At 38.2% G+C, this 27,042-nt stretch overlaps 1 protein-coding gene across 5 annotated transcripts; it reads left to right on the top strand.

The window, feature by feature from the left end:
- Positions 1-1,102: 1,102 nt before the first annotated feature.
- LOC127450169 (zinc finger CCCH domain-containing protein 7A-like) lies at positions 1,103-26,285 on the top strand. 5 transcript variants are annotated; one of them, XM_051714024.1, is made up of 23 exons: positions 1,103-1,215; positions 2,003-2,104; positions 2,366-2,405; positions 2,493-2,690; positions 4,770-4,928; positions 5,010-5,090; positions 6,678-6,731; positions 6,820-6,859; positions 6,952-7,259; positions 9,995-10,238; positions 16,845-16,876; positions 16,965-17,136; positions 17,247-17,405; positions 17,999-18,204; positions 18,952-19,052; positions 19,215-19,396; positions 19,483-19,553; positions 20,146-20,282; positions 21,325-21,430; positions 21,569-21,677; positions 24,737-24,870; positions 25,057-25,220; positions 25,311-26,285. In XM_051714024.1, the coding sequence occupies exons 2-23, from the start codon at positions 2,037-2,039 to the stop codon at positions 25,498-25,500; spliced, it is 2,955 nt and encodes a 984-aa protein (XP_051569984.1). In that variant the 5' UTR covers positions 1,103-1,215; positions 2,003-2,036; the 3' UTR covers positions 25,501-26,285. The 5 variants fall into 5 exon arrangements, with proteins under 5 accessions (XP_051569984.1, XP_051569983.1, XP_051569985.1 ...); XM_051714023.1 differs by having other exon boundaries at positions 1,105-1,215; positions 1,996-2,104; XM_051714025.1 differs by having other exon boundaries at positions 1,160-1,215; positions 2,006-2,104.
- Positions 26,286-27,042: the final 757 nt, after the last annotated feature.

Here is a 27,042-nt window from a genome sequence, read left to right as displayed (position 1 = left end):
GAATGTCAATACAGCACAATACAACATACTGTATATTTTATATATACTATTTTTATTGTATAATGTGTATTCTATATTGTGTGTATTGTATACTGTACATTGTATATTATTATTTGTATATTGTGTTGTGAGTAATTATGTGTATATTAGATATGTAAATTGAGTAAATTGGTATATGTCTCATCACTGTCATGACTGCTATGTTGCTCGGAACTGCACCCAAGACTTTCACCCACTGTTGCTCTTGTGTATATGGTTGTGTGACAATAAAGGGATTTTATTTTATTTGAGATTGTATCCGCACCTCAGTGGATGTATACACATTTGTTTGCATTTTTCTATGGGATTCAACTGGAAAAGAGCGCAAACTGCGGAACTCGTAGCAACATATATTGCTGTCTACTTAATACTGTATAATGAACTATTAGGTTTTATTACGTTGTCATGTTGCTAGCCGTTTTGAACTGATCTTTAACTTTATATGTCGTTCTTTTGATAAACACAGTTAACTGATGAACGTAATTACACATACTTAGACTAATGCTTCGTTCCATTCAACTCAGAAAGCCGGATTTTCCAACTTCCTACTGTGAAACGTGCAATGGAACGCCACTTGAAGTCGTAATTCCAATTTGGAAAGTCGTGCGGAAATTTTAAACTCCAATTTCGCCGAGGCAAGTGCGTGACGTCACACAATCATGTCGGCACCCAGGAAGATGTACAAAATAAGTGATAAACATTCACTTGTATTAAATAATATCGATAAATTAGTCAAAGTTCCTACATTACATGATATGAAAGAGTGTTTAACAACAAACGTTAGCAGAGTAGCAGGTGTTCAAAACATGGTAAATGATACTGTCTTGATAATCGTACACCTAGCACAAATGCTAGTGTTGCAGATTGTTTATGAACTGGGTTGTTAAGAGACATCTCTGGTGACAGACAAACACCTGCTAAGCAAACGGGAGCATGGCAGGTTTGTTTGCATGGGAATGCTTTTAGTCAGATATTGGAGACATCAAGTAGAAACATCCCACATCCGATTTGAATGAAACGCAGCATATACATAACAGACTGCGCATGTGCGAGAAGTTGACGAATGAGGGATCCCTTCTAGACACGACCAAAGAAGAGACTGGATTGACGAACATATGAAAACATTAGTGTTTGAATGGAGGAGCCTGTTTTCTATTGACCACTGTTCTTTATAAGGTGAGTGTTTTATGACAGTAATGTATAGGTTTGTTCGTATATATATATATATATATATATATATATATATATATATATATCTATCTATCTATCTATCTATCTATATATATATATATATATATATATATATATATATATATATATATATATATATACAGCATTAGCTGGTCAAGTGGGCCCAGCTGCGCGGTAAAAATGCTATCATGCTAGTCTACCTAGTGACTGCTCATGTAGCGCAAGAGTTTACATGGACAAACATCAGACGAGCTACGTGTTTCCAACTTTGTAGATAGCAATACAGAAGCTCAAAATATCCATCAAAGGTTTTTTTCTTTTTTTACATTTATCCATACAGTGACGGTGTATCAGTAATTAGTCAGGGTCCGTCCGTTCACATCTCTCTCTCTCTCTCTCTCTCTCTCTCTCTCTCTCTCTCTCTCTCTCTCTCTCTCTCTCTCTCTCTGTCTTTGTTAGCCGTGTCAGAAGTTTCCATCAGGCTAAAACAATCAGTATCTGATGCCGCCACTATGTGAATTCCCCTACTTTGGCTTAAACTGGCAGTCAAATATCTCTTGAAGTTAAGGAAATGTGTTGTTATGATTTATGCCACGTCCCTGCTGCTAATTTGACTGTCTATAGTCAGAAAATCTGTTAAGGAGAGGTTGTTAGTGGGGCTTTTAAAATTGAACGGAACAGGAAGACCTTTCCATAACAGGTTTCTCGTTCTGCCAGACCCATGTAGATGCTAGTTTAAACCTGCCTCATCAATCTGTTTATCAGAAATTAGTAGGTTTTGGCAGGTCTTAAACGCGAACGGGAAGATGTCAGCCACATGCCTGGACCGAAGCAGCCGGTGGCAAGACATTCAGAAAGGACTGCAGTTCATTCAGTAAGTTTTTTTTTATTATTTATTTATTTTTTATATAAGCTTTTGAAGCATTAGTATGTACACTGAGCAGACTGGTGAGCTTTGAGCATGGCTTCAGTTTGTGTTATAAAGGGAAATGGTTGGATCCTCCCAACCTCATTCACTGATTGTCTATTTCAATTGCAGCAAATGTAGCTGCATGCTGCATTTGTACTTATCTGTTGTATGTTCTCAACATATTTGTTATATCTCTAAATGTCCTCTTCCACTGGTTAATTGTAGGTCTACCCTGCCTTTTCCTGGTACCCAGGAGCAGTATGAGGTTTGTTGATCACATTCACAACCAGTCAAGCATTGATTTGGTTTTTAGAGTAGATATTTAATAATGTGAATTGACTCCTGTCTGTAGTCGTTCATTCAGAGTTTGGTGAGGAATCTGTTTGGTGAGGGAAATGACGTATACCTTGAAGGCGAATGGGCGAGATCTGTTGAATTATACACTGAGGCCTTAAACATTGCCGAGTACGCAGAATCAGAGGACATCCGCATCTCTCAAGGCTTTTGGGAGAAGCTTCATGCTAATCGTGCAGCATCCTACTTAAACATGGTAAGAATATCCATTTGCATACAGATTAGGGATTCCGCAGTGTGAGAAAAAACTGTGGTTAACCGTTTTTAGTGATTATTTTGCACATTTTCTTATAATACAACAACACTGAGGCAAAAAATCATATCACAATTGAACGTTACTGGATGCGTTTCTTTGGGATATATGGACTCTTAAGTGCAGCCATACAATAGGAACACTGAAAATACACAATAGATCAATAGGAGGTATATACTAAAAGATGCTCCAGTGTAGGGCACAACTTATCTGCATCTTTGAGGGCAAAATGATACGCTTCAGTGTAACTGAAGTGCTTGGAGTGCATAACTGTAAGATTATTGTGGGTGCCCAACATGTACACTAGTGGCCAAAAGTTTGGAATAATGTACAGATTTTACTGTTTTGGAAGGAAATTGGTACTTTAATTCACCAAAGTGGCATTCAACTGATCACAAAGTATGGTCAGGACATTACTGATGTAAAAAAACAGCACCAACACTATTTGAAAAAAGTAATTTCTGATCAAATCTAGACAGGCCCAATTTTCAGCAGCCATCACTCCAACACCTTATCATTGAGTAATCATGCTAAATTGCTAATTTGGCACTAGAAAATCACTTGCCATTATATCAAACACTGCTGAAAGCTATTTGGTTCGTTAAATGAAGCTTAACATTGTCTTTGTTTTTGAGTTGCCACAGTATGCAATAGACTGGCATGTCTTAAGGTTAATATTAGGTCAAAAATGGCAAAAAAGAAACAGCTTTCTCTAGAAACTCATCAGTCAATCATTGTTTTGAGGAATGAAGGTTATACAATGCTTGAAATTGCCAAAAAAACTGAAGATTTCATACAAAGGTGTACACTACATTCTTCAAAGACAAAGGACAACTGGCTCTAACAAGGACAGAATGAGAAGTGGAAGGCCAGATGTACAACTAAACAAGAGGATAAGTACATCAGAGTCTCTAGTTTGAGAAATAGTCGCCTCACATGTCCTCAGCTGACAGCTTCATTGAATTCTACCCGCTCAACACCAGTTTCATGTACGACAGTAAAGAGAAGACTCAGGGGTGCAGGCCTTATGGGAAGAATTGCAAAGAAAAAGCCACTTTTGAGACAGAAAAACAAAATGAAAAGGTTAGTGTGCAAAGAAACACAGACATTGGACAACAGATAATTGGATCTTAACCCCATTGAGCATTTGTGGGGTCAGCTAGACTGTAAGGTGCGTGAGAAGTGCCCGACAAGACAGCCACATCTATGGCAAGTATTACAGGAAGCGTGAGGTGAAATGTCACCTGAGTATCTGGTCAAACTGACAGCTAGGATGGCAAGGATCTGCAAAGCTGTCATTGCTGCAAGTGGAGGATTTTTTGATGAGAACTCTTTGAAGTAGTTTAAGAAGTTCTGAACATTTATTTCAAATTGTAATAGTAATTTTTTCATGTTATTAATGTCCTGACTATACATTGTGATCAGTTGAATGCCACTTTGGTGAATAAAAGTACCAATTTATTTCCATAAGAGCAAAATCTGTACATTATTCCAAACATTTGGCTGCCAGTGTAGTGCATGGCTTCCAACAGTTTTTTTTTTCTTCTGCAACAGTTTATTAAAGAGTACTCGACAAAATACTGTCCTTTAATCCATCAACAACACCTCACAAATAAACCTGTGGACTATGCATAATAATGGAACAGGCTATTTAAAGTCCAATAATGACTAAAATTAATATTTATTGTTGAATGCGGTGAATTTGTTCAAGCAGTGCCTTAATAATTTGGATGATTTAAGACGCAATAATAACTACACACAAATGCACCATGCTCTGTCAGCACGCTTAAACATTACAAAATGTTGCATCTCTCAATTCATTCTTTTAAAAGCACTACAACTAAAAAATATTAACTCACTAGTTGTTGTTGGTCGACTAGTTTAACATACTGTCCCATTTGTAGGATGTGTAATTTTATATGATTCTGTCATCATGTTTTCCATCCGTCGCCATCATTTATATAAAAATAAATAATAATAATGTATGCATCTTAATGTGTTTGTTTGTGGTTATTGATGCAGGGACTGCACGATCAAGCCCTGGAAGACTGTGAAAAAGCACTCCAGCTTAATGAAAGCAACTACAGGGCACTTTACAGGAAAGCACGATGTCTAAAAGAGATGGGAAGACATCAAGAGGCTTACGAGGCTGTTGCTAAATGCTCCATGGCAGTGCCTCAGGTCAGACCACGTTACTTTGGGGCGGTTTAATCAAAAAGTTATTGTATTACTTTTGTTCTTCACGTTTCATTTACGTTGCAGGATACTCATGTGATTGAAATGACTCAGCAGCTTGCCAAGATGTTGGGATTGAAAATCCGAAAGGCTTATGTGAGAAGCAAGGTAACATTTTGGTTTACCAAGCAGTTTCTTAGCAAACTGGAAATTAGAATTTTAAGGCTTAAAAATTAGACATTTTCTTTCAAAATGAGGAATGCTAATTAACTTGGGGTGCTTTCACACTAGCACTTTTGGTGCGCACCTGGGTTCGTTTGATGTTGAAGTTTGGTACATTTGGATTATGTGAACGCTGGTTTCCGAACTCTGGTGCGAACCTGTGAACCGCACACAAGTCCACTTGAAAAGGTGGTCAGGGTTAAGATAAGGCAATATGACGATATATATTGTGGCTACAATATAAAGTGTCAATCAATAGAGATTGAGAATTACACAGAAATGTGAAGCATATAATTTTAAAAGCACTTGCATGAATTCATCTGTTAAAACTAGTGTATTATTTGAGCTATAAATTTGTTTAAATTGTCGTTTTTACAGTCATTTTAGGGTTTGTTGAGATTACAACGTCATGGCAACGAAGTTTTAAAGTTGGCTATAACTTTACACAGAAAAGGTTAGTAAGTGATTTGTATTTTTATTAGATTTTTTTTTTTTACTTTGACTATGCTTGTCAAATTCCAAATAAAGATAAAATTATAAAACAGGAAGTAGTTTTCATTTATAAGGTATTAAATTCAATTACTGTACTATCCAAAAACAGACATTAAGACATTAATATATGGTTATTTAACATATAAACCTATTTTTATAAGATTTTGGTCATATTGTCCACCCCTAATCTAAAGTATGGTTCTTGTGAATTGCAGTACTGTGTGCTGCTGAAATAAGCGCAGTCGACCCTAACCGCGGAAGTGAACTACTAATGATTTCTCATACCTGCTTGTCTCCAAATAAATTGCCTTCAGAGAGCAGCTCACATTCTTCACATCTCTTGCAATGCATCCGTGTGCATCATTGCACATTAAATGCATCTGTGCAAAAAAACACAAGTGTCGTTCTGTGCATGTAAAGTTTGGTGGTAAATCCAAAGAGACAAACTTCAATACTTAACACTGTTAAGCTTGCCTCTTCTTGAGTTACAGTGGTAAACAGCTGCTGCTTATACTCGAGTTCATGATGCAATCAGAACGCGGTTTGGACCCAAATATTATGTGACCAGCAGGGGCAGAGGGAGGGGGGAGAAAACGAACTCTGGTTCAGTCCAAGCAATCGAACCAAGTGTGAAACCACCCTTGTTGATTGTGCCAGGGAAAATAAACTTTTGGGAATAGATCGCTCTCATTTGCTCTGTTTTTCCAAACCCGTATGATTTTCATCCTTCCATGGAACCCAAAAAGAGATGTTAGGCGGAATGTTTGTCTCAGTCACCATTCACTCTCACGCAAATGTTTTTTTTTTTTTGTCCATACAATGAAAGTGAATGGTGACTGCATTTTGATATTCTGCCTAACATATACTTTTGTGTTGTTACATGGAAGAAAGTCATACAGGTTTGCAACAACATGAGAGTGAGTAAATCTTATCTTATCTAAATCTTAAATGTCAGTTTTGGATCACATTGACTATACTGACTATTTGACCTTGTTCGCTATTTCCCCCTGTTTTTTTTTTTTGTTGTTTTTTTTTAAACAGCCTGCGTTAAACGTTTTGCCTGGCTCCAGTTTATCAGGAGCTGGTAATGATAAGGTAAGACCTGTAAAAGGTTAGAATGTGTCTATTATATTATGCATGTTAAAATGAGAAATTCTAGCTGAATCGCTTTATTTCCTAACAGCATTCTCAAAGCTCTGCCTCCGTGGAGGACATTGAAATGGGTAAGTCAGTGTTTTCCATATATTAATTACTGGTTTTGAAAACCAGTTGCACTCATCTCATTAATGCCTCATTGTCCCCATTTGCTTAATAGAAATTGGCCAGTCTATGCAGAGTATGGGCGATCCATTGCCAGTCAGCATGCCAGTGTGTGCCACTGGCAGTGAGAAGGACAAGGTTGAGGCTAAGCCTCTTGCCTGTTTAATCTCACCATCAGTCATCCCTGTTGAAACCCATAAGACAGAGCCTGCTCCCATGCCTCTGCATATGCCCCTGGTTAATGGAACTAGGCCCAATGACTCTTACACAACACCAGAGTCTCGCTTGGACTATGATACAGATATTATTGGCGATGATCTGGATGAGCTGTTGGACAGAGCAAGTCCTTCGGAGAATTCTTTGGTAAGATTCAGAACCATATTTGTGTTCCAATAAAGGGATAGTTCACCAAAAAATGAAAATTCTGTCATTCATGTTATTCCAAACCTATATGACATTCTTTCTGCTGTGGAACACAAAAGATGATGTTTGGCTGAATGACAGGCTTAGTCACTATTCACTTTCAATGTATGGAAAAACACGCACTGAAAGTGAATGGTGACTGAGATTAACATTCTGCCTAGCATCTCCTTTTGGGTTTCATGAAAAAAATAATAAAGGAAATAGTTTTGGGTGAACTATCAACTTGACCCTGTTTACACCTGCTATTAAGAGACATTTCGGGTGATCCAATCACATGTGGTCAGGAGAGATGTAGCGCTGTTTATACCTGGTCACATAAATGTGTCTCCTAAGAGCACTTGTGTTCGGATTTCAAGGGGAGGGTCTCTGATTTCATTACGACATACAACAATCACTATGTCAGTGTGTTGCTGTATGACGTTAAAGCACGACAAAGTCAGAAAAAACAAAGTGGGGGAAAAAAAACCCGCTGCGCTGTTTCTATCAGATGCGTCTGAAATTGTATATGAGCACAAACGAGCAGAATTTTGAACAGAATTCGCTGTTATTTTAGTGAATTACCTGTATTAAACAAGCTTGAGAATTTGTGAGTCTCATCTGTGTCCCTGCATGTTGAAGTTCTCATGCTTGTACTGTATATGTAATTGCTTATTCAAATTTTCCAATCGAACGGTTATTTCCTTTTAAAGCTGCACGTAACCGGCATAATTTAAACTCTTTAGTGCAGCGGGTGAATGACAGACAAGGAGAGGTGCTTCACTGCTGTCCGGGACACATACAGGACGGATTAGCATTTACACCTCAAATGCAATTGTTCACATGCGTTTTTTACCACATTCATATGTGGTTTTTGTGATTCGATCACAAAACATTCTTGACCCCATTTAGACCTGTACTGTGCATCCGGAAAGTATTCTCAGCGCTTCACTTTTTCCACATTTTGTTATGTTACAGCCTTATTCCAAAATGGATTAAATTCATTATTTTCCTCAAAATTCTACAAACAATACCCCATAATGACAATGTGAAAGAAGTTTGTTTGAAATCTTTGCAAATTTATTAAAAAAAAAAAAAACAAAAAAAAAAAATCACATGTACATAAGTATTCACAGCCTTTGCTCAATACTTTGTTGAAGCACCAATTACAGCCTCAAGTCTTTTTGAGTATGATGCTACAAGCTTGGCACATCTATTTTGGGGCAGTTTCTCCCATTTTTCTTTGCAGGACCTCTCAAGCTCTATCAGGTTGGATGGGGAGCGTCGGTGCACAGCTATTTTCAGATCTCTCCAGAGATGTTCAATCGGTTTCAACTCTGGGCTCTGGCTGGGCCACTCAAGGACATTCACAGAGTTGTCCCAGAGCCACTCCTTTGTTATCTTGGCTGTGTGCTTAGGGTCATTGTCCTGTTGGAAGATGAACCGTCGCCCCAGTCTGAGGTCCAGAGCGCTCTGGAGCAGGTTTTCATCAAGGATGTCTCTGTACATTGCTGCATTAATCTTTCCCTTGATCCTGACTAGTTTCACAGTTCCTGCCACTGAAAAACATCCCCACAGCATGATGCTGCCACCACCACGCTTCACTGTAGGGATGGTATTGGCCAGGTGATGAGTGGTGCCTGGTTTCCTCCAGACATGACGCTTGCCATTCAGGCCAAAGAGTTCAGTCTTTGTTTCTCATGGTCTGAGAGTCCTTCAGGTGCCTTTTGGCAAACTCCAGGTGGACTGTCATGTGCCTTTTACTAAGGAGTGGCTTCCGTCTGGCCACTCTACCATACAGGCCTGATTGGTGGAGTGCTGCAGAGATGGTTGTTCTTCTGGAAGGTTCTCCTCTCTCCACAGAGAAATGCTGGAGCTCTGTCAGAGTGACCATCGGGTTCTTGGTCACCTCCCTGACTAAGGCCCTTCTCCCCCGATCGCTCAGTTTGGCCAAGCGGCCAGCTCTAGGAAGAGTCCTGGTGGTTCCAAACTTCTTCCATTTACGGATGATGGAGGCCACTGTGCTCATTGGGACATTCAATGCTGCAGAAATCTGTCTGTACCCTTCCCCAGATCTGTGCCTCGATACAGTCCTGTCTCAGAGGTCTACAGACAATTCCTTGGACTTCATGGCTTGGTTTGTGCTCTGACATGCACTGTTAACTGTGGGACCTTATATAGACAGGTGTGTGCCTTTCCAAATCATGTCCAATCAGCTGAATTTACCACAGGTGGACTCCAATCAAGTTGTAGAAACATCTCAAGGATGATTGGTGGAAACAGGATGCACTTGAGCTCAATTTTCAGTGTCATGGCAAAGGCTGTGAGTACTTATGTACATGTGATTTTTTTTTTTTTTTTTTTCATTTTTTTTTTTCTTCTTTTAATATATTTGCAAAGATTTCAAACAAACTTCTTTCATATTGTCATTATGGGGTATTGTTTGTAGAATTTTGAGGAAAATAATGAATTTAATCCATTTTGGAATAAGGCTGTAACATAACAAAATGTGGAAAAAGTGAAGCACTGTGAATACTTTCCGGATGCACTGTATATAGCGCTGAACACGTGATCGGATCTACCGAAACGCATCTTAATACCAGGTGTAAACGGGGTCTTTAAAGCACAAGTTTTGAAGTTTTGAGTGCATACAAAATCAATTAAAACAAGAACTCTATGTTTGTCTTTTCCCCATCAAGGATGTTCCTACAGTAGATGGACCTATCCCTTTACCAACCAGTATTGCTGCCAGTAGTTCGATACCGAGTCCTCTGCTCATGCCTTCCCACCTGAGCAATCCATTTCTGAACATGACTACACAGTGCACAATAAATTTGCCTGCTCCCTACCACAAACCGATTTCATCATATTCTCTTGGTCTGGACACATTTTCCTCTCCATTGGACTCGTTGGATAGTTTGTCAATTTCAGAGTCTCAGACAGGTATGCTGCCTCAGCATCATAGAGGCCACAAGAAGTATTTGGACACTTAAGCTTAGGGATGCATGATATGTCGGTGGAAAAATAAACTGGAAAAATCGAAATATTATCGCACAGATAGTGGAATAACCACCTATATTTTTGCAGACAATTTGTCTCTGACTGCCTGCGGTTTCTCTCTTCAGGCAGGAACTAGGGCAGTCTCAAGTGATAGTGTGCGTGCGCACACAGCGTGTCTGACATTGAGAGCCAGGCTAGTATTGCCTGCCTAGCTTATATCGCTCTGTAAGGATTATTTCATCATCTCTGCACCTTGTTACGTTGTTTTGGACTGGTTTTAAATGGGATCATCTGCTGTAACTAACGACATGCCATTCCCCATATTGTGTTTGTTTCATGAAGCAATAAATTAAAATGCGACAAAAACATGTATGTTACTATCACTCATTACTTCATGAAATATAAACAGAATATGAAAAATAGCATATTGTTACTTGCAGCAAATCATTGCGATTAAAACAAGCCCAATCACAACCTGATATGGTGCATAGATTTTGAAATATTACACAATATAAATTACACAACGGAACTGCCACAGATAAGCGCCAAGCATCTGTGAATGAGATGCGCATGTGCAGGATTAGAGTTTATATTGTGTGTTTTGCTGTTTATTTATCGCCTTGGTTTGGTTTAATGGACTGTTACATCTGTTAAAAGTTCATTATTCTCGCTCTGTGAGCAAATGATCAGAATTACCGTAAATTCTCATATTTACGGCACCATTCAATTGAAGCCAAGCACACACTACACAGCTTGCAGTCAGCGCTCTGCAACTCCCAGTCTTGTTTTATGTTGTGCTTGTCTGCACGCACTAGGACTGATTGCAGATGACTACATGACCATTTGTCCCCGACTGAGTGTACACCTGGTATTATGATGCCTTTTGGGTGATCCGATCACAAGTGTAAAAGCGAGATACATCACCGTTACACCTTGTCGTCTCTTTAGACCACTTGTGTTCGGATTTAGAGGGGAGAGTCTCTAATTTCATGAGGACATACATCAGTCATTACGTCAGTGATTTACAGAATGATAATAAAACACAAAGTAAAAGAACAGTTTCTCTTAATTATATGCTAATATGATGTTTAGAGCAGAATTCTGAGTTATTTTATAGCAATACCCAAAAGATTCTAATGTGCATGCTTTTCATACTGTATCTGTGTCCCTCATGTTGATATCAGACACACTGCATAAGTTTGTAAAGTTATTTTATATGTGCATGCATTGGCTTTTTTTAATTTTACGATCATGCATTTTTTCCCTTTTAAATTTCAACATAGCCAGCAAATTTTATTCTTGTTTAATTATGCAGCACTTCAATCCGGTTCTCCCGCATAGGTGATTCCTGTCAGCCTGATTACCTCGCCGTGCAGCTCGTTTAGGGCGTGTTCCATTCAGAAGTGATTGTTCACATGCCATATTCCCTACGAAGACTTAACCATCAACTGTGAGATATTTGGAGGGCTAAGAAGTGGGGGGCTAAAAAATTTGGAACTCCCTTTTAAGCCTTTATTTTCAGAAATTCCTTTTTAAGTTACCTTCCAACATGACTATCATGATTGTTCTCCCTGCAATGTGCCCTTCGGAGTGTGATCCATTTGGAACACGGGCAATCACGAAACAAGCAAACTTCCTTTTCAAATGACCTTTACTCTAATTACAAACATCTTTCCAAATCAGTGCAGATATTTTAGCGCGAGCTGCATCCGCTCTGACCATGCTACAGCTCACTACAGCTATATACAGCTTCAGTCCGTATCAGACTCGAGCTGAATTCGGCTCCGCAAGCGGCGGGTTACGCTCCGCGTCACATATCGTTCATGAATCGTTCCGCAAACGTGTCTCGCCTCCTCGCAGCATTCGAGCTCACCTCGCCACGCAGCTCTGATAACTATGAAGCGAGCACCAATACAAATTTCTATTCATCTCTAAACAATAACATGACTTTCCTCCCGCCCAGGACAAACATTTCACGCAGGTGAAATCAATACATCATTTTAATTTTACAGACAAGTCTTCTCAACTTTTGCCTGAATCATTGGATTACTTAAGAAGCTTGACCATATAACCTAATTGCTGTATGACTTTAAAGTGGTTTAACAATCTGTCATAATCTTGCGCTCCACTCAAGCTTAAAGTAACGGGTTGAAATTGGCGCCGGATGATTCAGCTTCACATTTTGCTTCATCCTCACATTATATCAGTTTTTCTGTAGAATTTATTACAGGTTATCAATATAAATAAGTCGTATTTATTGACCACACTACTGCAAAACGGCGCCCGTATAGTATTTATTAAATCCAATTCTCAGGCACAAACTCCAAATGATTTTGTACATCCTCGCCAAAACGAGACGAGTCACCCCGTGCCAGTAATACAGAGTTAATTGAATTACTCGCATTATGTTGGAGAACAATCTACAAAGCTCCATACCATACGCTTAAGTTAAGAAATATCAGACCACAGTATTCATCCTGGTACTTGGTTTCAGGTGCCTTCTAATTTAATGACAAATCACATCTTTAAATTAAGTTGTACGTATGCACATGCAAGCATGTATCCCGACATCACTTCACAAATGTTCCAGATATTTAATCTAGCAAACAATTAGTTTAAGGTGTCCATAGACACTAGGTTTAATTATGTCTCCCTCAAAAAGCAGATTTCGAGTGTTCGCAGGTGTCTTGCAACAACTAATCGTGCAAAAAAAGAAAAAAATCCCAAAGTTCGAAATATCTTCCTAAGGTGTTTTTTTTTTTTAGGGGATTCCCTTTTACAACCCTGGCTCAACTATTAGTCAATTACCCCAATCGCCAGCGCCATTTAATGCTAGGTGTTTCTGCAAATGCATGTTTTACACATTACTGTTTACATGATCCATAATGTTATATTATCTATAAACCCCGTCCCTCTAGGAACCAGCAAGTAGTGGTCTTGTTTTAAAGCAACTTTAATCAATGAATGCAGCACGGGCTTTCCCGTTCAAATCACATTAAGAGCTCTCCCATTTGAATGCAGCGAGAGTCACCACGTGCAGGCCGTGGACTCTCCCGCTTGAATCGCAATCCAGCTCTCCCGTTCGAATCGCAATCCAGCTGTCCCATTCAAACGCAGTACGGCTCTTCTGTCATTCAAAACAGCCTCGTCCACGCATATGGAGGGCCCTCCCGTTCGGATGCTGCAAGGGGGCCCCCCTGGCTAGACTCTGAAGGCCCTCCCACTTACATGCATTCAAGTGCTTTCCCGTTCGAATAGCAGTGAGGGTACTCCCGTGCGAAAGCCGTTTGAGCTAACTCACGTTTATTTGTATCGTGGGCTCTCCTGTTTGTACTGCTGTGAGGACTCCTTTCGAATGCAGTGAGGGCCCCCATTCGATTTCAGGATGGGCTCGCCCGCTCAAGTGGCAGCCGAGCCCCACACCCGTTGAATGACTTGCATCTGGAGATGGCATAAGGTCGAGTCCGGGAAGACTCCCACCTAAGGTCGGCTGGGGCCTGCTCTCGCCACGGGCAGACCTTGGGGGGGTGGGGGTGACCTCCCAGCTACAGGAGTCCTTAAGCGCAACAGCAGCTCTCATGAGAGCTCATTTCCATGCGGCAGCAACCACCCCTGTTTCTTCAGTGTTTCTGTCTATTTTCACTCTACTCATTCTCTACCTATCCTGTAGCTCTCGGTTTCCTATCCCCCAAGCAGACCCTAGCGTTAGGCTGCCTCCACAAGCGGCAACTGCTTGTTCTATCATCTGTGGCACTTCTGCCCCTCTCACACACAGGAAACCGCATCAACAGAAATCTTCCATACAAAGTTCGGGAGGAGCATGTGTAAATCCGACCAATCACATCGTCAGAGTAAGCGTATATAAACTGCTTACATACATGCGGCAACAATTCTTCCAGCATCCATCCACCACCCCAAAGCCTCCAAACTATTCATTAATAACTCAAGTCCGGTGGCGTATTCAAGCTTGGGTCAAGTCTCGAGCCACAAGCCCTCCTCCAGGGACAGCGAGCCAAATTCGTTTACACTGTCCTCATTGCAGGATTACATAACTTGAAAACTACTGATTTTTTTTTTTTAAGTATCAGTATCTGCCACAGTATGCTGCAAATTATCAGGATCGGCCCTGAAATTCTATATTGGTGTATACCTACTTAAAGTACACTTAGAAAAGTTTGAATGTCTTTTGAATTAACAAAATATCAAACCAAGTGGCATTTATTTTTAATTAGAGGTCACATGATAATAAATTTTGCTGATACCAATAACTAAGGTGGTGGGAAAGTCCGATAACGATTAATCAGCTTATAGATTTTGTAAATATATTATGGAATAAGAAAATTAAAAAGAATATTATATATTGAGGAATAAGGTTTATTATTATTCACAAGGTATGAAGTTGGAGACACAATATATCTGCTTACTGGGCAAGTTTCCATATAGTCGCATTTTAATTTGCATGCCCTTGCGTCAATTCAGAAAACTTGAATATCGTATCAAAATAACAAAATATGCATTGAAGTAAGGAAACAAATCATGGATGAATATCATCAATGATGAAAGATTTAGAGATGGCAAATCCCCACGAGATGTCAGTGATTGTTTTTATTTCACTTCTAGAGGCCGCTGTTATGATGTAGAATCAAGCTGTTCTGACTGTAGAATCCTCCAGCGCCGGCTACAGAAAAACATGGGGAAAAAATGGCATAGATTTTTGCAGATAACCAGTTGTTCCAAAAAGCAACGACTGGCACCGATTAATCGGTAAAACTAATCAGTCTAACTCTAGCAAAAACACACTTTCAAAGGGAAAACATTCATGAAATTATTTGTTTTATACCATGGGTCTGTTGAACGCTTGATTCTGATTGGTTGACGGACGTTCTAAGGTGTGAAATTATATTTGAAGTAAACCGCTGTGCATCGTGAGCGCATTACCACCTCGGGTGTGCATTATTTTTCAATAATTCAGTGGCCCATCGTCAATTATTCTTTCATACTGACTTCATACATCCACTAAATATCACCTGCTGATCTGGGGCTGACTGCATAAAACAGTTTTAGACTAGTCTTACCAGTTAGTCGTGTAAAATGTTGGTATTAATTTTTTCAGTCAGTTGCTTAAAACTTAGATCAGTCTAATTTAAGATAAAAATGTAAAACAGCTGGGGCCAGTTGCACCGGCTATACGTAAGTTACAACTTAGCCTAGTTGTGGTGTAAATGGGCACTAAGTAAATATTTGAGCGTTGCACCATTAAACCTAGGTAGAACGTAACCGTACGTATAAACTAAATATTTACAGAAGCCTCCGACCAGGAGCAACTGATGGAATAAAAAAGCAGACTGATATTTAATGACGTCAATGAGCTCATGTTTTGCGTGATGGGCATCAATCATTTCGACATACATTATGATGTTGACATTTACACTCGTTTACATTTACGAGAGAGAATTATTTTTAAGCGGCTTGTATCATCCCTTATTTATTTTAGATACGTGAGCAAACAAGGTTTGAACATCAACTGTAACAAGATAAAACTGAAATTCTCTGCTTTTTAACACTTCTGTGTACAAATTTGAAGGCTGCTTATTGGATAAATGCAGGTAAATGGTAAATGCAACTACGCATCACTTTACGGAGTGCTTACAACGTGCTAGTTAAGTCTTGCCTTAAGAACAGGCGTTGCAACCAAATTAAGCACTGACTTAGTTACAAACTAACTAGTAGTTACTAAGCCCTTAATGTCCCAACTTACGTGAGACCTTATGCACAGCTGGTACAATCCTACCCAGACCCATAGGCTAACTTTTGTTTATATTCCATGTTGCCATGGAAAATAACTGTCAGCTGAGCCAGTGGGGGCTTCAGATGAGGGCTGAAAGGGGCTTGAGTTGAGACTTTGTAGGAGACTTTGACTTCAACGTTGGTAATAAAATGTCATGTGTTTTAATTATTTGGGTTAAAATCACTAAATTTGTTCATTAGAATCAATTTTGAAGCACTGTAGTCCTCTAATAAGCAAATATTTTCAGCAAATGAAAACTGTATTGAGCGTCCACTGTCGGCCATTTTTTTTAAAGCTGTTCAGTGTCTTAAATTTCCCACAATGCAATGCAAATTAGACTGTCTTACTAAAGACAACTGTGAGCTTGTTTTATGCAACAGGCTTTCTATGGGGTATTTAGCTAGTCAAACTAATTGTTAGATGCAGTCTTAATTTAATGGCTGTTTATGCAACCAGCCCCAGTTGGTTCAAATGAATTGCAAAAATAGCTAAGAACATTCTCTCTCAGAAGTTAGTTCTGAGAAAAGGTCCAGCATCATTTGTTTGCAGATGCCACTTTGTTAGATATTTTGTTACCCAATGCACAAATAACAAATTCATACTGTTTTATTTGTGACTTGAGTGTCCAAATGCTTGGGGGAAACTGTTCTTGCTCTTTTTATTTTTTAAGAAAGTAACACTTAATGAAGAATTCAGTCTGTTTTTACTTATAATTTCTGATGTCCCTTTTCTGTTCTTTTTCATCTAAAAAAATGGACCAGTTAATCATTTTAGCCAGCATCATTTCATGTCGGTAAGATGTTTTTAATTTTTTTTCCCCTGCGTTTTACATTACATTCAGCTGTGCTCATTGATTCTCACTCAGTTATTTGCTGTTTCAGCTGGGCAACAGTGACATGTCAGTGCCAAGCATTCCGCCCATCGGGATGGGTTTCAGCACATCCGATGGGACGTACATGCAGGATTATCCGCCGCAGCTAGATTTTGCCAAGAATCCTCTTGCCGATACCCATGATTTCAAACAGGCCTGTTCCTCGTGCTATATTAAAACTGGTAAGCGTCAGTCATGCAGGAGTGCTGCTTGACAACTTTGCAGCTCGTGACCTTTTGGAAACAATGAGGTTTTGCATATGAAGTGCTTTATCACCTGCTTAAATACACAGAAAATGGAGTGCTGGATTACACCTACCATCCAGAGGACCACAAATGCAAAAAGGATTTGCTTTTGGGAAGACTTAAACATACAGAACTCTCAACATGGAAGCTTATTCGTCCCAGACCCACCAAAAACCAATACATGGGGCCTTATTATATTTGCAAAGGTAAAGCAGTTTGGAATGTTCTGTTTGTGGCTTTTCCCATCTTGCTTTTTCCCAGATTATTACTCATCTCTCTGAAATACTTGATTCTGATTGTTCAATCACAAGATCGAATGGCTAGATATTTTTGTATAATGACTAGGGCTGTTAATTTAACATGCTCATTTAATGTGATTATATTTATATTTATATATATATATATATATATATATATATATACATACCCAGTGCAGTAAAAAAGTATTTGCCCCCCTCCTGATTTCTTCTATTTTTGTGTGTTTTTCATGCTAAATTGTTTTAGATCTTCAAATGAGAGATAACATAAAACAAAGGCTACCTGAGAAAACACAAAATACAGTTTTCAAATATATATATTTTTTATGGCTAATTCATATTTGCAAATATTGATATGCAATAAATTTGATTTAATCGGCGTATTTAATTAATTCCATAAAAATTTTAATCGCTTGACAGTCCTAATATTGACTGCTAAATGACCTGCTTTTGTGACGGGGTCCTAATCAACCTGTTTGCAATAATTATCAGCTGACTTTATATTACTCCTTTTACAAAAGACCATATATTGTGCTTTATAGATGTAGCAATGGGACAAGAATGCAGGTACCTAGGACACTGTACCTTTGCTTACTGCCAAGAGGAAATTGATGTGTGGACCCTGGAACGCAAAGGCTTCATCTGCAGGGAAAATCTGTGCGATCCTTATGGATCGAGGCCTAAGATCAATTTGACTGTTCGTAAAATCCTACTGGAGCACCACGGGATATTTATGTTCCTCTGTGAGGTAAAGTGTGCTGTTTTTGTTCAAATGGCTTGTTCAGTATAGATGGAATTACTGACTAATCCCTGATACACCTGCACGTTAATTTCCTTTTGTACAATGAGATCCAAAAGTCTCAAACTGCTTGTGAAGAGGCTTTTCTTAAGCATTTTTCTAATTTAATACAGTTCTTCACAAATTAGATTATCTGCATAGCAATTTGAGGGAAAAGTTAACATGAATTTGTCCCTCTTAAATTACAGCATGCACTCAAACTGGCATGGGCTTCATATGACTTATGATCCTTGTTATCCAGGACTTTTTGACAATGTTCCAAAGAGCTTCTTGTGTGCTTTAATGAAGCAAGGGGGGAAAAAAACATTTTTAGAAAAGTCTTAACATGGTCAATGTCACAAATTTGCTTACATTTGTTTAGTGACCAAAAAAATAGTGCATAAGCCATTTCTTTTTCGTTTTATATCAAAACTTCTTAGTATTTTTTTTAATGCCTTATTCCAGGTTTACATTATATTTTGAATACCAAATTTTCAGTGTGAACTCATACTTTTGAACCCCACTGTATATAGAATCATATTTCTATATTTCCTAGGAAATATTTGCTTTTAACATGCCTTCTCGTTTCGTCATCAACTGGAATGACTGGTTTTCAAAAGAATGGATTTTCAGTTTGTGTTTGTCAAGTCTCAGTTGAAAGTTGCATCGGTTTAAACAAGTTGTACAAACATCTAACATGTGTGACTTGGTCTCTAGGTGTGCTTTGATCACAAACCCAGAATAATCAGCAAAACCAATAAGGACAACCCCAGTCTATGCTCTCACCCAGTGACAAAGCATGCATTTGAGGAAAAGAAGTAAGGGTCTTGTGTGGACATGAATATGCACATTTGCTGTCTGGACATGCCTTGCGGTGAATGACGTTGTTCTGAATAACAGATTACAGCCGTAGTGCAACACTCATGATGTCATGAGAAGTTTTATAAATAACGTAAGGCTGTTATTGCTTTATTCCTCAGGTGCCTTGTACACATTTTGAAGGACAAAACCTTTAGGTACTCCAAAGTCCGTCCCTACCACACTCATTGCCAGATGGATCTGTGTAGGCATGAGGTGCGATATGGGTGTCAGAGAGAGGATTCCTGCTTTTACGCCCACAGCCTCGTTGAGCTCAAAGTGTGGATGATGCAGAGTGAACAAGGTGACCTGCCGCTCAGGATGAGTTTGAATTATAAGACATCAGAGCTGACATGAAACACTATCTTAATACTATTGGTTTGGTTTTAGGTATCACACATGAAAGTATCGTTCAAGAGTCCCAGAAATATTGGAATATGGACGCTGCTACTCATACCCAGGTAAAGTTGGTTTATAGCAAAACACAGGCTGTATATCCAGGGTTCCCAAGGCCATGGAAAACTTGGAAATATGAGGGAATATTAAATTGTGTTTTTCAGTTCTGGAAATGTATAGCATGTTAAAAGGCATGAAAAAAGGGCATGGGAATTTCTATAGTTAGTCATGCTTTGCATAAAGTATTGAATTAACTTGGTAATCAGGGTATGATCTTTTGCGGGGTTTGATCTTTAGGGTGGGCAAATATTTAGGGTGGGCAATGCCCCCCCAAGCCCCCCTTTAGACCAGGCCATGTTAGTAATGCTCATGTATAGAATGAAACTTACTGGCAAGCCATTTTGATGTCTGATTTTTGAGCAAATTGTTCTGTTGAGTCAGTTCTTAATGAATTGCTCAAACACGAAAACTCTTGATGAATTGGTCTGAATCAAAGTAATTTGTAAAAAAAAAATCTTTATCCAGTAATTGCAAATAACTGGAATTTTCATGGAAATTCATTGGTCACAAAGTCTGGGAACCTTGTATATCATAGAAATCTATGCCCACATTTCTCTTAGACATCTCTTGTAATGTCTTTGTTGTGGAAACCCATAGGAGCTCCATCAAGCCCTGTGCAGATTTGGCCCACCTAACCTGAAGTTGCAGTTTGTATGTGCGCAGTGTTGGAGAAACGGTCAAGTCAGTGAGCCAGACAAAAACAAAAAGTACTGCAGTGCCAAGGCTAAGCATCCGTGAGTACTGAATATATTAACTCGCTGAACTGCAGTTTTTAAACTGAAGTGTGTAATTACAACATTAGCATCACCATACAGAACTGCTAAAATAAACAGATTCTAGAAAACTCCCTCTGTCTTCCATTGGTTGTTCAAGCAGATTGTCCACCCCAAACTCACACATTGGTTGAGCCAATGTTGCTGTGTTAGGTTAATGTTTCAAAAGCACCACATTATGTGTGTTTACATGGAGCCTAGTAATCTGTTTGTGATCGGACTAGTAACGCAGTCAGAATAAAAAGTCTCACGTAACCATGTCAATTGGAATGAATTGGCCAAATCCGATGTAAACTTCATTCGGATTGTAAGGGTTGTTGGAAACCTTTTATAATCCGTTCAAGAAGAAAATATATGCCATGTAAACGCTTGATCGGATTGCTTTCTGAAACTGAGACATTGTTCACATGTCTCTAACTGACACTGTATTGGTTTCATGATGACGAGGGAATGCTGACCAACAGAAGATTGAAACATCACACACTACTGACCTCTAATTTTTCAAAGCTAGATGTGTTTTATTGTTGTTGGATAGTAAGTAGACTGTATATTTGAACATTTTGAATGATAATTGTTTTTTTTTTAATTTGTGATGTATTGTTTATTTAAACCAGAAGCCCTCGTGTGACATCATATCCTCATTCGTTGCGTTGTCTGAAAAATCTCACATGCACAAAGTCTAGTGTGACCGCCCCTTCTCTTGAGAGCGCGTGAAGGCGAACCACATCTCAAGCGCTCTGATGTGTGCGCCATCTACAGAGGCTCGCGCCAAACTCCCGTGAAAATACAAATGAGGCATAAACTTATCAAATATAAACTTTAATATATGAACACAAAATGCTTTAGTTTCACCTTAATTTAACGACTGGGTAATGGCGAATGTCCGTGGTCAACTGGATATCCCAGAATTTGAACACTGAAAAAATTACACACATTAGCTTTAGGTCTAATATTCTGCCAGTGTCTAATAATATCTTTTATTTTTACACTTCCCTTTGACCAGTTGGTCTAAAGAAAGACGAGTGGTTCTGGTTAGCTCTGTTGAACGGAAAAAGTGGACAACAGTTCGCCCTCTCCCAACAAAAAAGCCGATTCCTGCTCAGTTTGAAGTAAGTGTAATGTATTATTCAAGCTTACAAAAATGTTTGAGAAAGATTCCTGCTTTTCCATTACTAATATCACCAAGTTCAAGGTTTATGAATATTACCTCTGTCTCTTGATTAATTGTGTTTTCTGCATGATTGTAGATTTGCATGCATGTGTCTTCTGGCAAAAAGTGTCAGTACATTGGAAACTGCACCTTTGCGCACAGCACAGAGGAACGAGATCTATGGACCTTCATGAAGGATAACAATAGTAAGTTCATTATGCATTTGAGTGCCAAACCCTTCAGTAGGTTACATGGTCATTTACAGTTAATGTTTTCCCCCACAGTTTTCACTTTTAATGGCCGATATTATTTGTGCCATTTTTTTTTTAAGAAACAAACAATAAAAATGCACTAAAACTTTTACTATTTTAACATAATTATACTTTTTTCCCAATACGTTAATATACTGTTTATTTGTTTCAAAAAGTGTTTTAAAAAAAAATTTCTTCTACTTTTATTTGCCATTTGTCTGTCCCTTAATTTGATATGTAATCCATAAATGAGTAACTGTAATCTAATTGCAAGTAGCTCATTTTTGTAATATGATTATGTAATCCAGATTACATGTAGTCCATTACTACCCAGCACTGCATTTAACCTTGTAAAGCCTGACATATGAAAGAATTATCAGAAAATTCTAAAAAACAATGTATGCATCATATTTGATACTTAGGCTTTAGAGGTAATTTTTCCTCCATTTAGTTTTCCAGATGGGTGTTTCCCATTTGGCGTTTTTACTCATTTTTTTCCTTCTTCCACAGCATTTAAATATTTATTTTTTGCCACATCAGTTAAGTAAATTTCTTTTTCCTGTCCTTTTGACTATATTTGTAAACATATATCATATTGAATATCATATATAATCGCTGCACCAAGTTGTATTTCAGTAATCTTCCTTATAATATTTTGACTGCCCCGTTTCTTTTTCTACATAGATTAAAGGATGTAGAGGCATGAATATCATATACAGTGCTGTGGAAAGGTATTTGCCCCCATCCTGATTTCTTCTGTTTTTGTGTATATCTCATAAAACAATGTCAAAACAAAATCTAACATAAAACAAAGGCAGTCTGAGTAAACACACACACAAAAAAGGTTTTAAATGATAATGTTATTTATTGAAGCAAAAAAGTTACCCAATACCAACTGGGCCTGTGTGAAAAAGTATTTGCTATAGTTACTAAATCCCCAAATCTGTGAAACTGCATTCATAATGGGGTTCAGCTGGACTAGACACACCCAGGCCTGATTACTGCCAGCCCTGTTCAATCAAATCAACACCTAAATAGAACATTTTCAGCAGCATGAAGTTGTCTAAAAGGTCTCACCAGTAGCACACTATGCAAAGAAATTCCAGAAATGATGATTGAAATACATCAGTATGGGAAGGGTTACAAAGCTATTTCAAAGGCTCTGGGACTCCAAAGAACCACAGTGAGAGCCATTATCTCCAAATAGAGAAAACTTGGCACAGTAGTGAACCTTCCCAGAAGTGGCCGACCTTCCAAAATTCCTCCAAGAGCACAGCAACGACTCATCCAGGAAGTCACAAAAAAGCCAAGGACAGCGTCCAAGGAACTGCAGGCCTCTCTTGCATCAGTAAAGTTCACTGTTCATAACTCCACTCTCAGAAAGACACTGGCCAAAAATGACATCAATGGAAGAGCGGCTAACCCAGAAGAACATTTAGGCTCATATGAATTTTGTCAAAACACACCTTGATGGTCCTCAAACCTTTTGGGAGAATGTTCTGTGGACTGATGAGTCGAAAGTGGAACTGTTTGGAAGACCGTTATATCTGGCATCAATCAAACACAGAATTCCACAAAAAGAACATCATACCTACGGACAAGCATGGTGTTGGTAATGTGATGGTGTGGGGATGCTTTACTGCTTCAGGGCCAGCACGACTTGCAATAATTGAGGGAAACATGAATTCTGCTCTCTACCAGAAAATCCTAAAGGAGAATGTCCGGTCATCAGTCTGTGAGTTGAAGCTCAAGCGCAACTGGATTATGCAGCAAGACAATGATCCAAAGCATAGGAGGAAGTCCACCTCTGAATGGCTCAAAAGAAGAAAAATTAAAGTTTTGGGGTGGCCTAGTCAAAGTCCTGATTGAGATGCTGTGGCAGGACCTTAAATGGGCTGTTCATTCTTGAAAACCTTCCATTGTGGCTGAACTAAAGCAGTTCTGCAAAGAAGAGTGGGCCAAAATTCCACCACAGTGTTGTGAAAGACTGATCTCCAGTTATCGGAAGCGTTTGGTTGCAGTTGTTGCTGATAAAGGTGGTACAACCAGCTGTTAAGTTTAAGGGGGCAGTTAGTTTTTCCCATGGGTGATATAGGTGTTGGATAACTTTTTTTTTGCTTTATATATATATATATATATATATATATATATATATATATATATATATATATATATATATATATATATATATATATATTTGAAAACTGTATTTTGTGTTTACTCAGGTTGCTTTTGTTTAATGTTATATCTTGTTTGAAGATCTAAAACAATTTAATATGAAAAATACACAAAAATAGAAGAAATCAGGAGGGGGGCAAATAGTTTTCCACAGCACTGTACATTCACATTTTTCTTTGTATTTATTTCATTTATTTTTCTATTACAGCATGTCGTATTTCAAATTTGTGATTTGAAATCTGAGATACCTTTTTGCCCTCATAAAACATAACTTTTTTTTTGTAGATTTGACACTTATATCAAATGTTTTTTTATTATAACAAAGTCTACTATTAGTCTTTCAAGAGGAAAGAACAATAATGTTTTAAATTTAACAGTCTGTAAAGTTTCTGTTGATACATAACAGAGTGCTAATGTCATATTTAACCCATAAAGCCTAATGAATAAATTCAACAGAGTAATTTATTAACTTAAACATAGTGCTTTGAAACAATGATAGGCTAGTCTTATAAAGTAAACATTTATTGTCAAAAAATGTCAATAACTTTATCTTGAACTTTTAAAATAAGCTGTCATTTATCCCAACATAGTCACTTTTTGCGCAAGTTCGCCATTTTTTTAACTGACCGATTTAAAACATTAAAACCATTTTTTTTTCTCTTACAAATAACCACTAGAAGGTGCCATAAACATGTAAAACTTACATGTCATAGGTTGCTTGGCTCATTTGCTTGATCAGACAGTGAAACAGGAGCCCTCAAACATTGTGTATCATATTTGATACAGCGTTATAGGGTTAATATATTGTCACCAATGTCATGTGTGCGTGTGTGTAGTTTCAGACATGGAGCAGCTGTATGAGCTGTGGCTGCAGTCCCAGAAGCCGGGCTGGAGTGAGAAAACCTCCAGCAGTGCTGCCAGAGAGAATGGCAAACAGATTCTGATGCCCACAGATTATGCTGAGGAAGTGGTATGGAAACTTTTGTCTATCAGAAAATATTGAAGTGCAAGTTTGTTACTCAAGTGTGATCACATGCACATTTTCCATCGTCATCATTAAAATGACGTGCTTTTCACAAAAGCTTCCTTAGTAGCTCATCCACACATCACAAATAACTTCAAGAATACATTCTTCTAAATATTGCTGTTTCATCAGGCTGGCAACCATTGTTGGTTGTGTGGGAAAAACTGCAACAGCGACAAGCAGTGGCAGCAGCACATCACCTCTGAGAAGCACAAAGAGCGAGTGTTCAACTCTGAGGACGATCAGAACTGCTGGCAGTATCGTTTCCCTACAGGCACCTTCAAAGTCTGTGAGCGGTGAGTTGCATGTTAATATGTAACATCGGTCATGAAGGGTTACGACAGGTTGAGATGGTTCCATTGTAACTGATGTTTTGATCCCTCCAGGTTCCTCAAGGGCACCTGCACAGAGGAGGAACTTTGTAAGATGGCACATGGAGAGGAGGAGTTGAAAGAATGGAAGGACAGAAGAGAATTCCTGTTGATGAAACATGCCAAAGCCAGAAAAGATCACTTGATAGCACCGAATGACAATGACTTTGGCAAATATAGTTTTCTGCTTAAAGATATTAAGTAATATTTTAATTCAAAGATTGATGCAGGGTGTTCTGGAACTATAATATGTCTTGGGCTCAGTATTGAATCAGGCGAGCGTGGTGTAGATCTCTGCGGAGGAGGCATGTTCCTCCTCCTAGATTTTCATGGAAAGCACAGAGCTGGCCTTGTGTTCTGAGTTATCACTGGCTTTGTTGCTTTTATGACCAGTTCAAATGAATGCACCGTCGCCTTTAATGTTTTTGTTATTAAATAGCATGGCGGATCACCTTTCAGGAAGTGGGATTTGGATTTTGTTCATGAAACCCAAAGCAGAAGTGCAGTATAGGTATGGAAGGAGATAATGGATATATTGAGAGAAGCCCTATGAGTTTTTTTTTTTTTCCTTCGGTTTTGGATTCTTGGGTCCTGTTTCTGTTATTCTACATTTTCACCAAATTAGTATGTTGTATGATTGCTGTTTATGCCTGTTAGAATTATATGACCAACATAAACACAATAAATTCTTCATCTCTTCAGCTTCCATTGTTTCAGAAAGCAAAACTGTATCAAGGAAGTTATTCCATTTAAACGTATGAAAAAAGACATCAAAAGGGACATGATTGGCAAGACGCAGGTGAATTAGGTTGATGTCAAGACATGTTTCATCCATGAGAGGGAGATATTGGATAAGAATAACCTTTTAGCTGCACCTCTATAATAATGTTGAATAAATGCACTCAGATTTTTCTCTGTGATCATTTTATTTCATTTAAATCCATATTTTTGATTTAATAAAACTGGAATATGCTCTGGTTTATAATCAGATTGACTATGTATAATTATTACGACTTAAAATAAGATTTTATCATTTGTTTAAAAATAAGTTCTGAAAAGTTGTGGAAAACCTGGAAATATCAGGGAATTTTAATTCATGGAAATTACTGCAATCTAAAAAAATAATGGAAATTTCTATAGTGAATATCTATTTTTCTAGTTATGCTCAGCTCTAAAATATTTAGTTAGCTAGCAATGGCCTTTCATGAGTGCTATTTCTATAAAAAAAAAAAAAAAAGCAATAAAAAACAAACAAAATTTTACTCATTCATCAGGATCTTGACATGAGAAATACAATGACACAGTATAAGAAGGCATTGTACTATAAAAACATATTACTTTTAGTGATGCCCAATGCAGATAATTAAAATCAAATACAGTTGAAGTCAGAAGTTTACATACACCTTAGCCAAATACATTTCAACTTTTTTTCACAATTACTGACATTTAATCGTAGAAAACATTCCCTGCCTTAGGTCAGTTAGGATCACTACTTTATTTTAAGAATGTGAAAAGTCAGAATAATAGTAGAGAGAATTATTTATTTTAGCTTTTATTTCTTTCATCACATTTCCAGTGGGTCAGAAGTTTACATACACTTTGTTAGTATTTGGTAGCATTGCCTTTAAATTGATTTACTTGGGTAAAAAGTTTTGGGTAGCCTTCCACAAGCTTCTCACAATAAGTTGCTGGAATTTTGGCCCATTCCTCCAGACAGAACTGGTGTAACTGAGTCAGGTTTGTTGGC

This window comes from Myxocyprinus asiaticus, chromosome 13 (assembly GCF_019703515.2).
Source record: "Myxocyprinus asiaticus isolate MX2 ecotype Aquarium Trade chromosome 13, UBuf_Myxa_2, whole genome shotgun sequence".
Classification (NCBI taxonomy): Eukaryota; Metazoa; Chordata; class Actinopteri; order Cypriniformes; family Catostomidae; genus Myxocyprinus; species Myxocyprinus asiaticus.
The sequence above is the reverse complement of the archived record's forward strand: the minus strand, read 5'-3'. Positions and strand labels throughout refer to the sequence as shown.

What these genes read in the sequence shown, in the direction of transcription:
- LOC127450169 (XM_051714024.1), top strand. Translation starts at nt 2,037, where the DNA reads ATGTCAGCCACATGCCTGGACCGAAGCAGCCGGTGGCAAGACATTCAG. An exon ending in GCTCCATGGCAGTGCCTCAG is followed by an intron (nt 4,929 to 5,009) that starts GTCAGACCACGT and finishes TTTACGTTGCAG; the next exon opens with GATACTCATGTGATTGAAAT. An exon ending in GATGATGCAGAGTGAACAAG is followed by an intron (nt 19,397 to 19,482) that starts GTGACCTGCCGC and finishes GTTTGGTTTTAG; the next exon opens with GTATCACACATGAAAGTATC.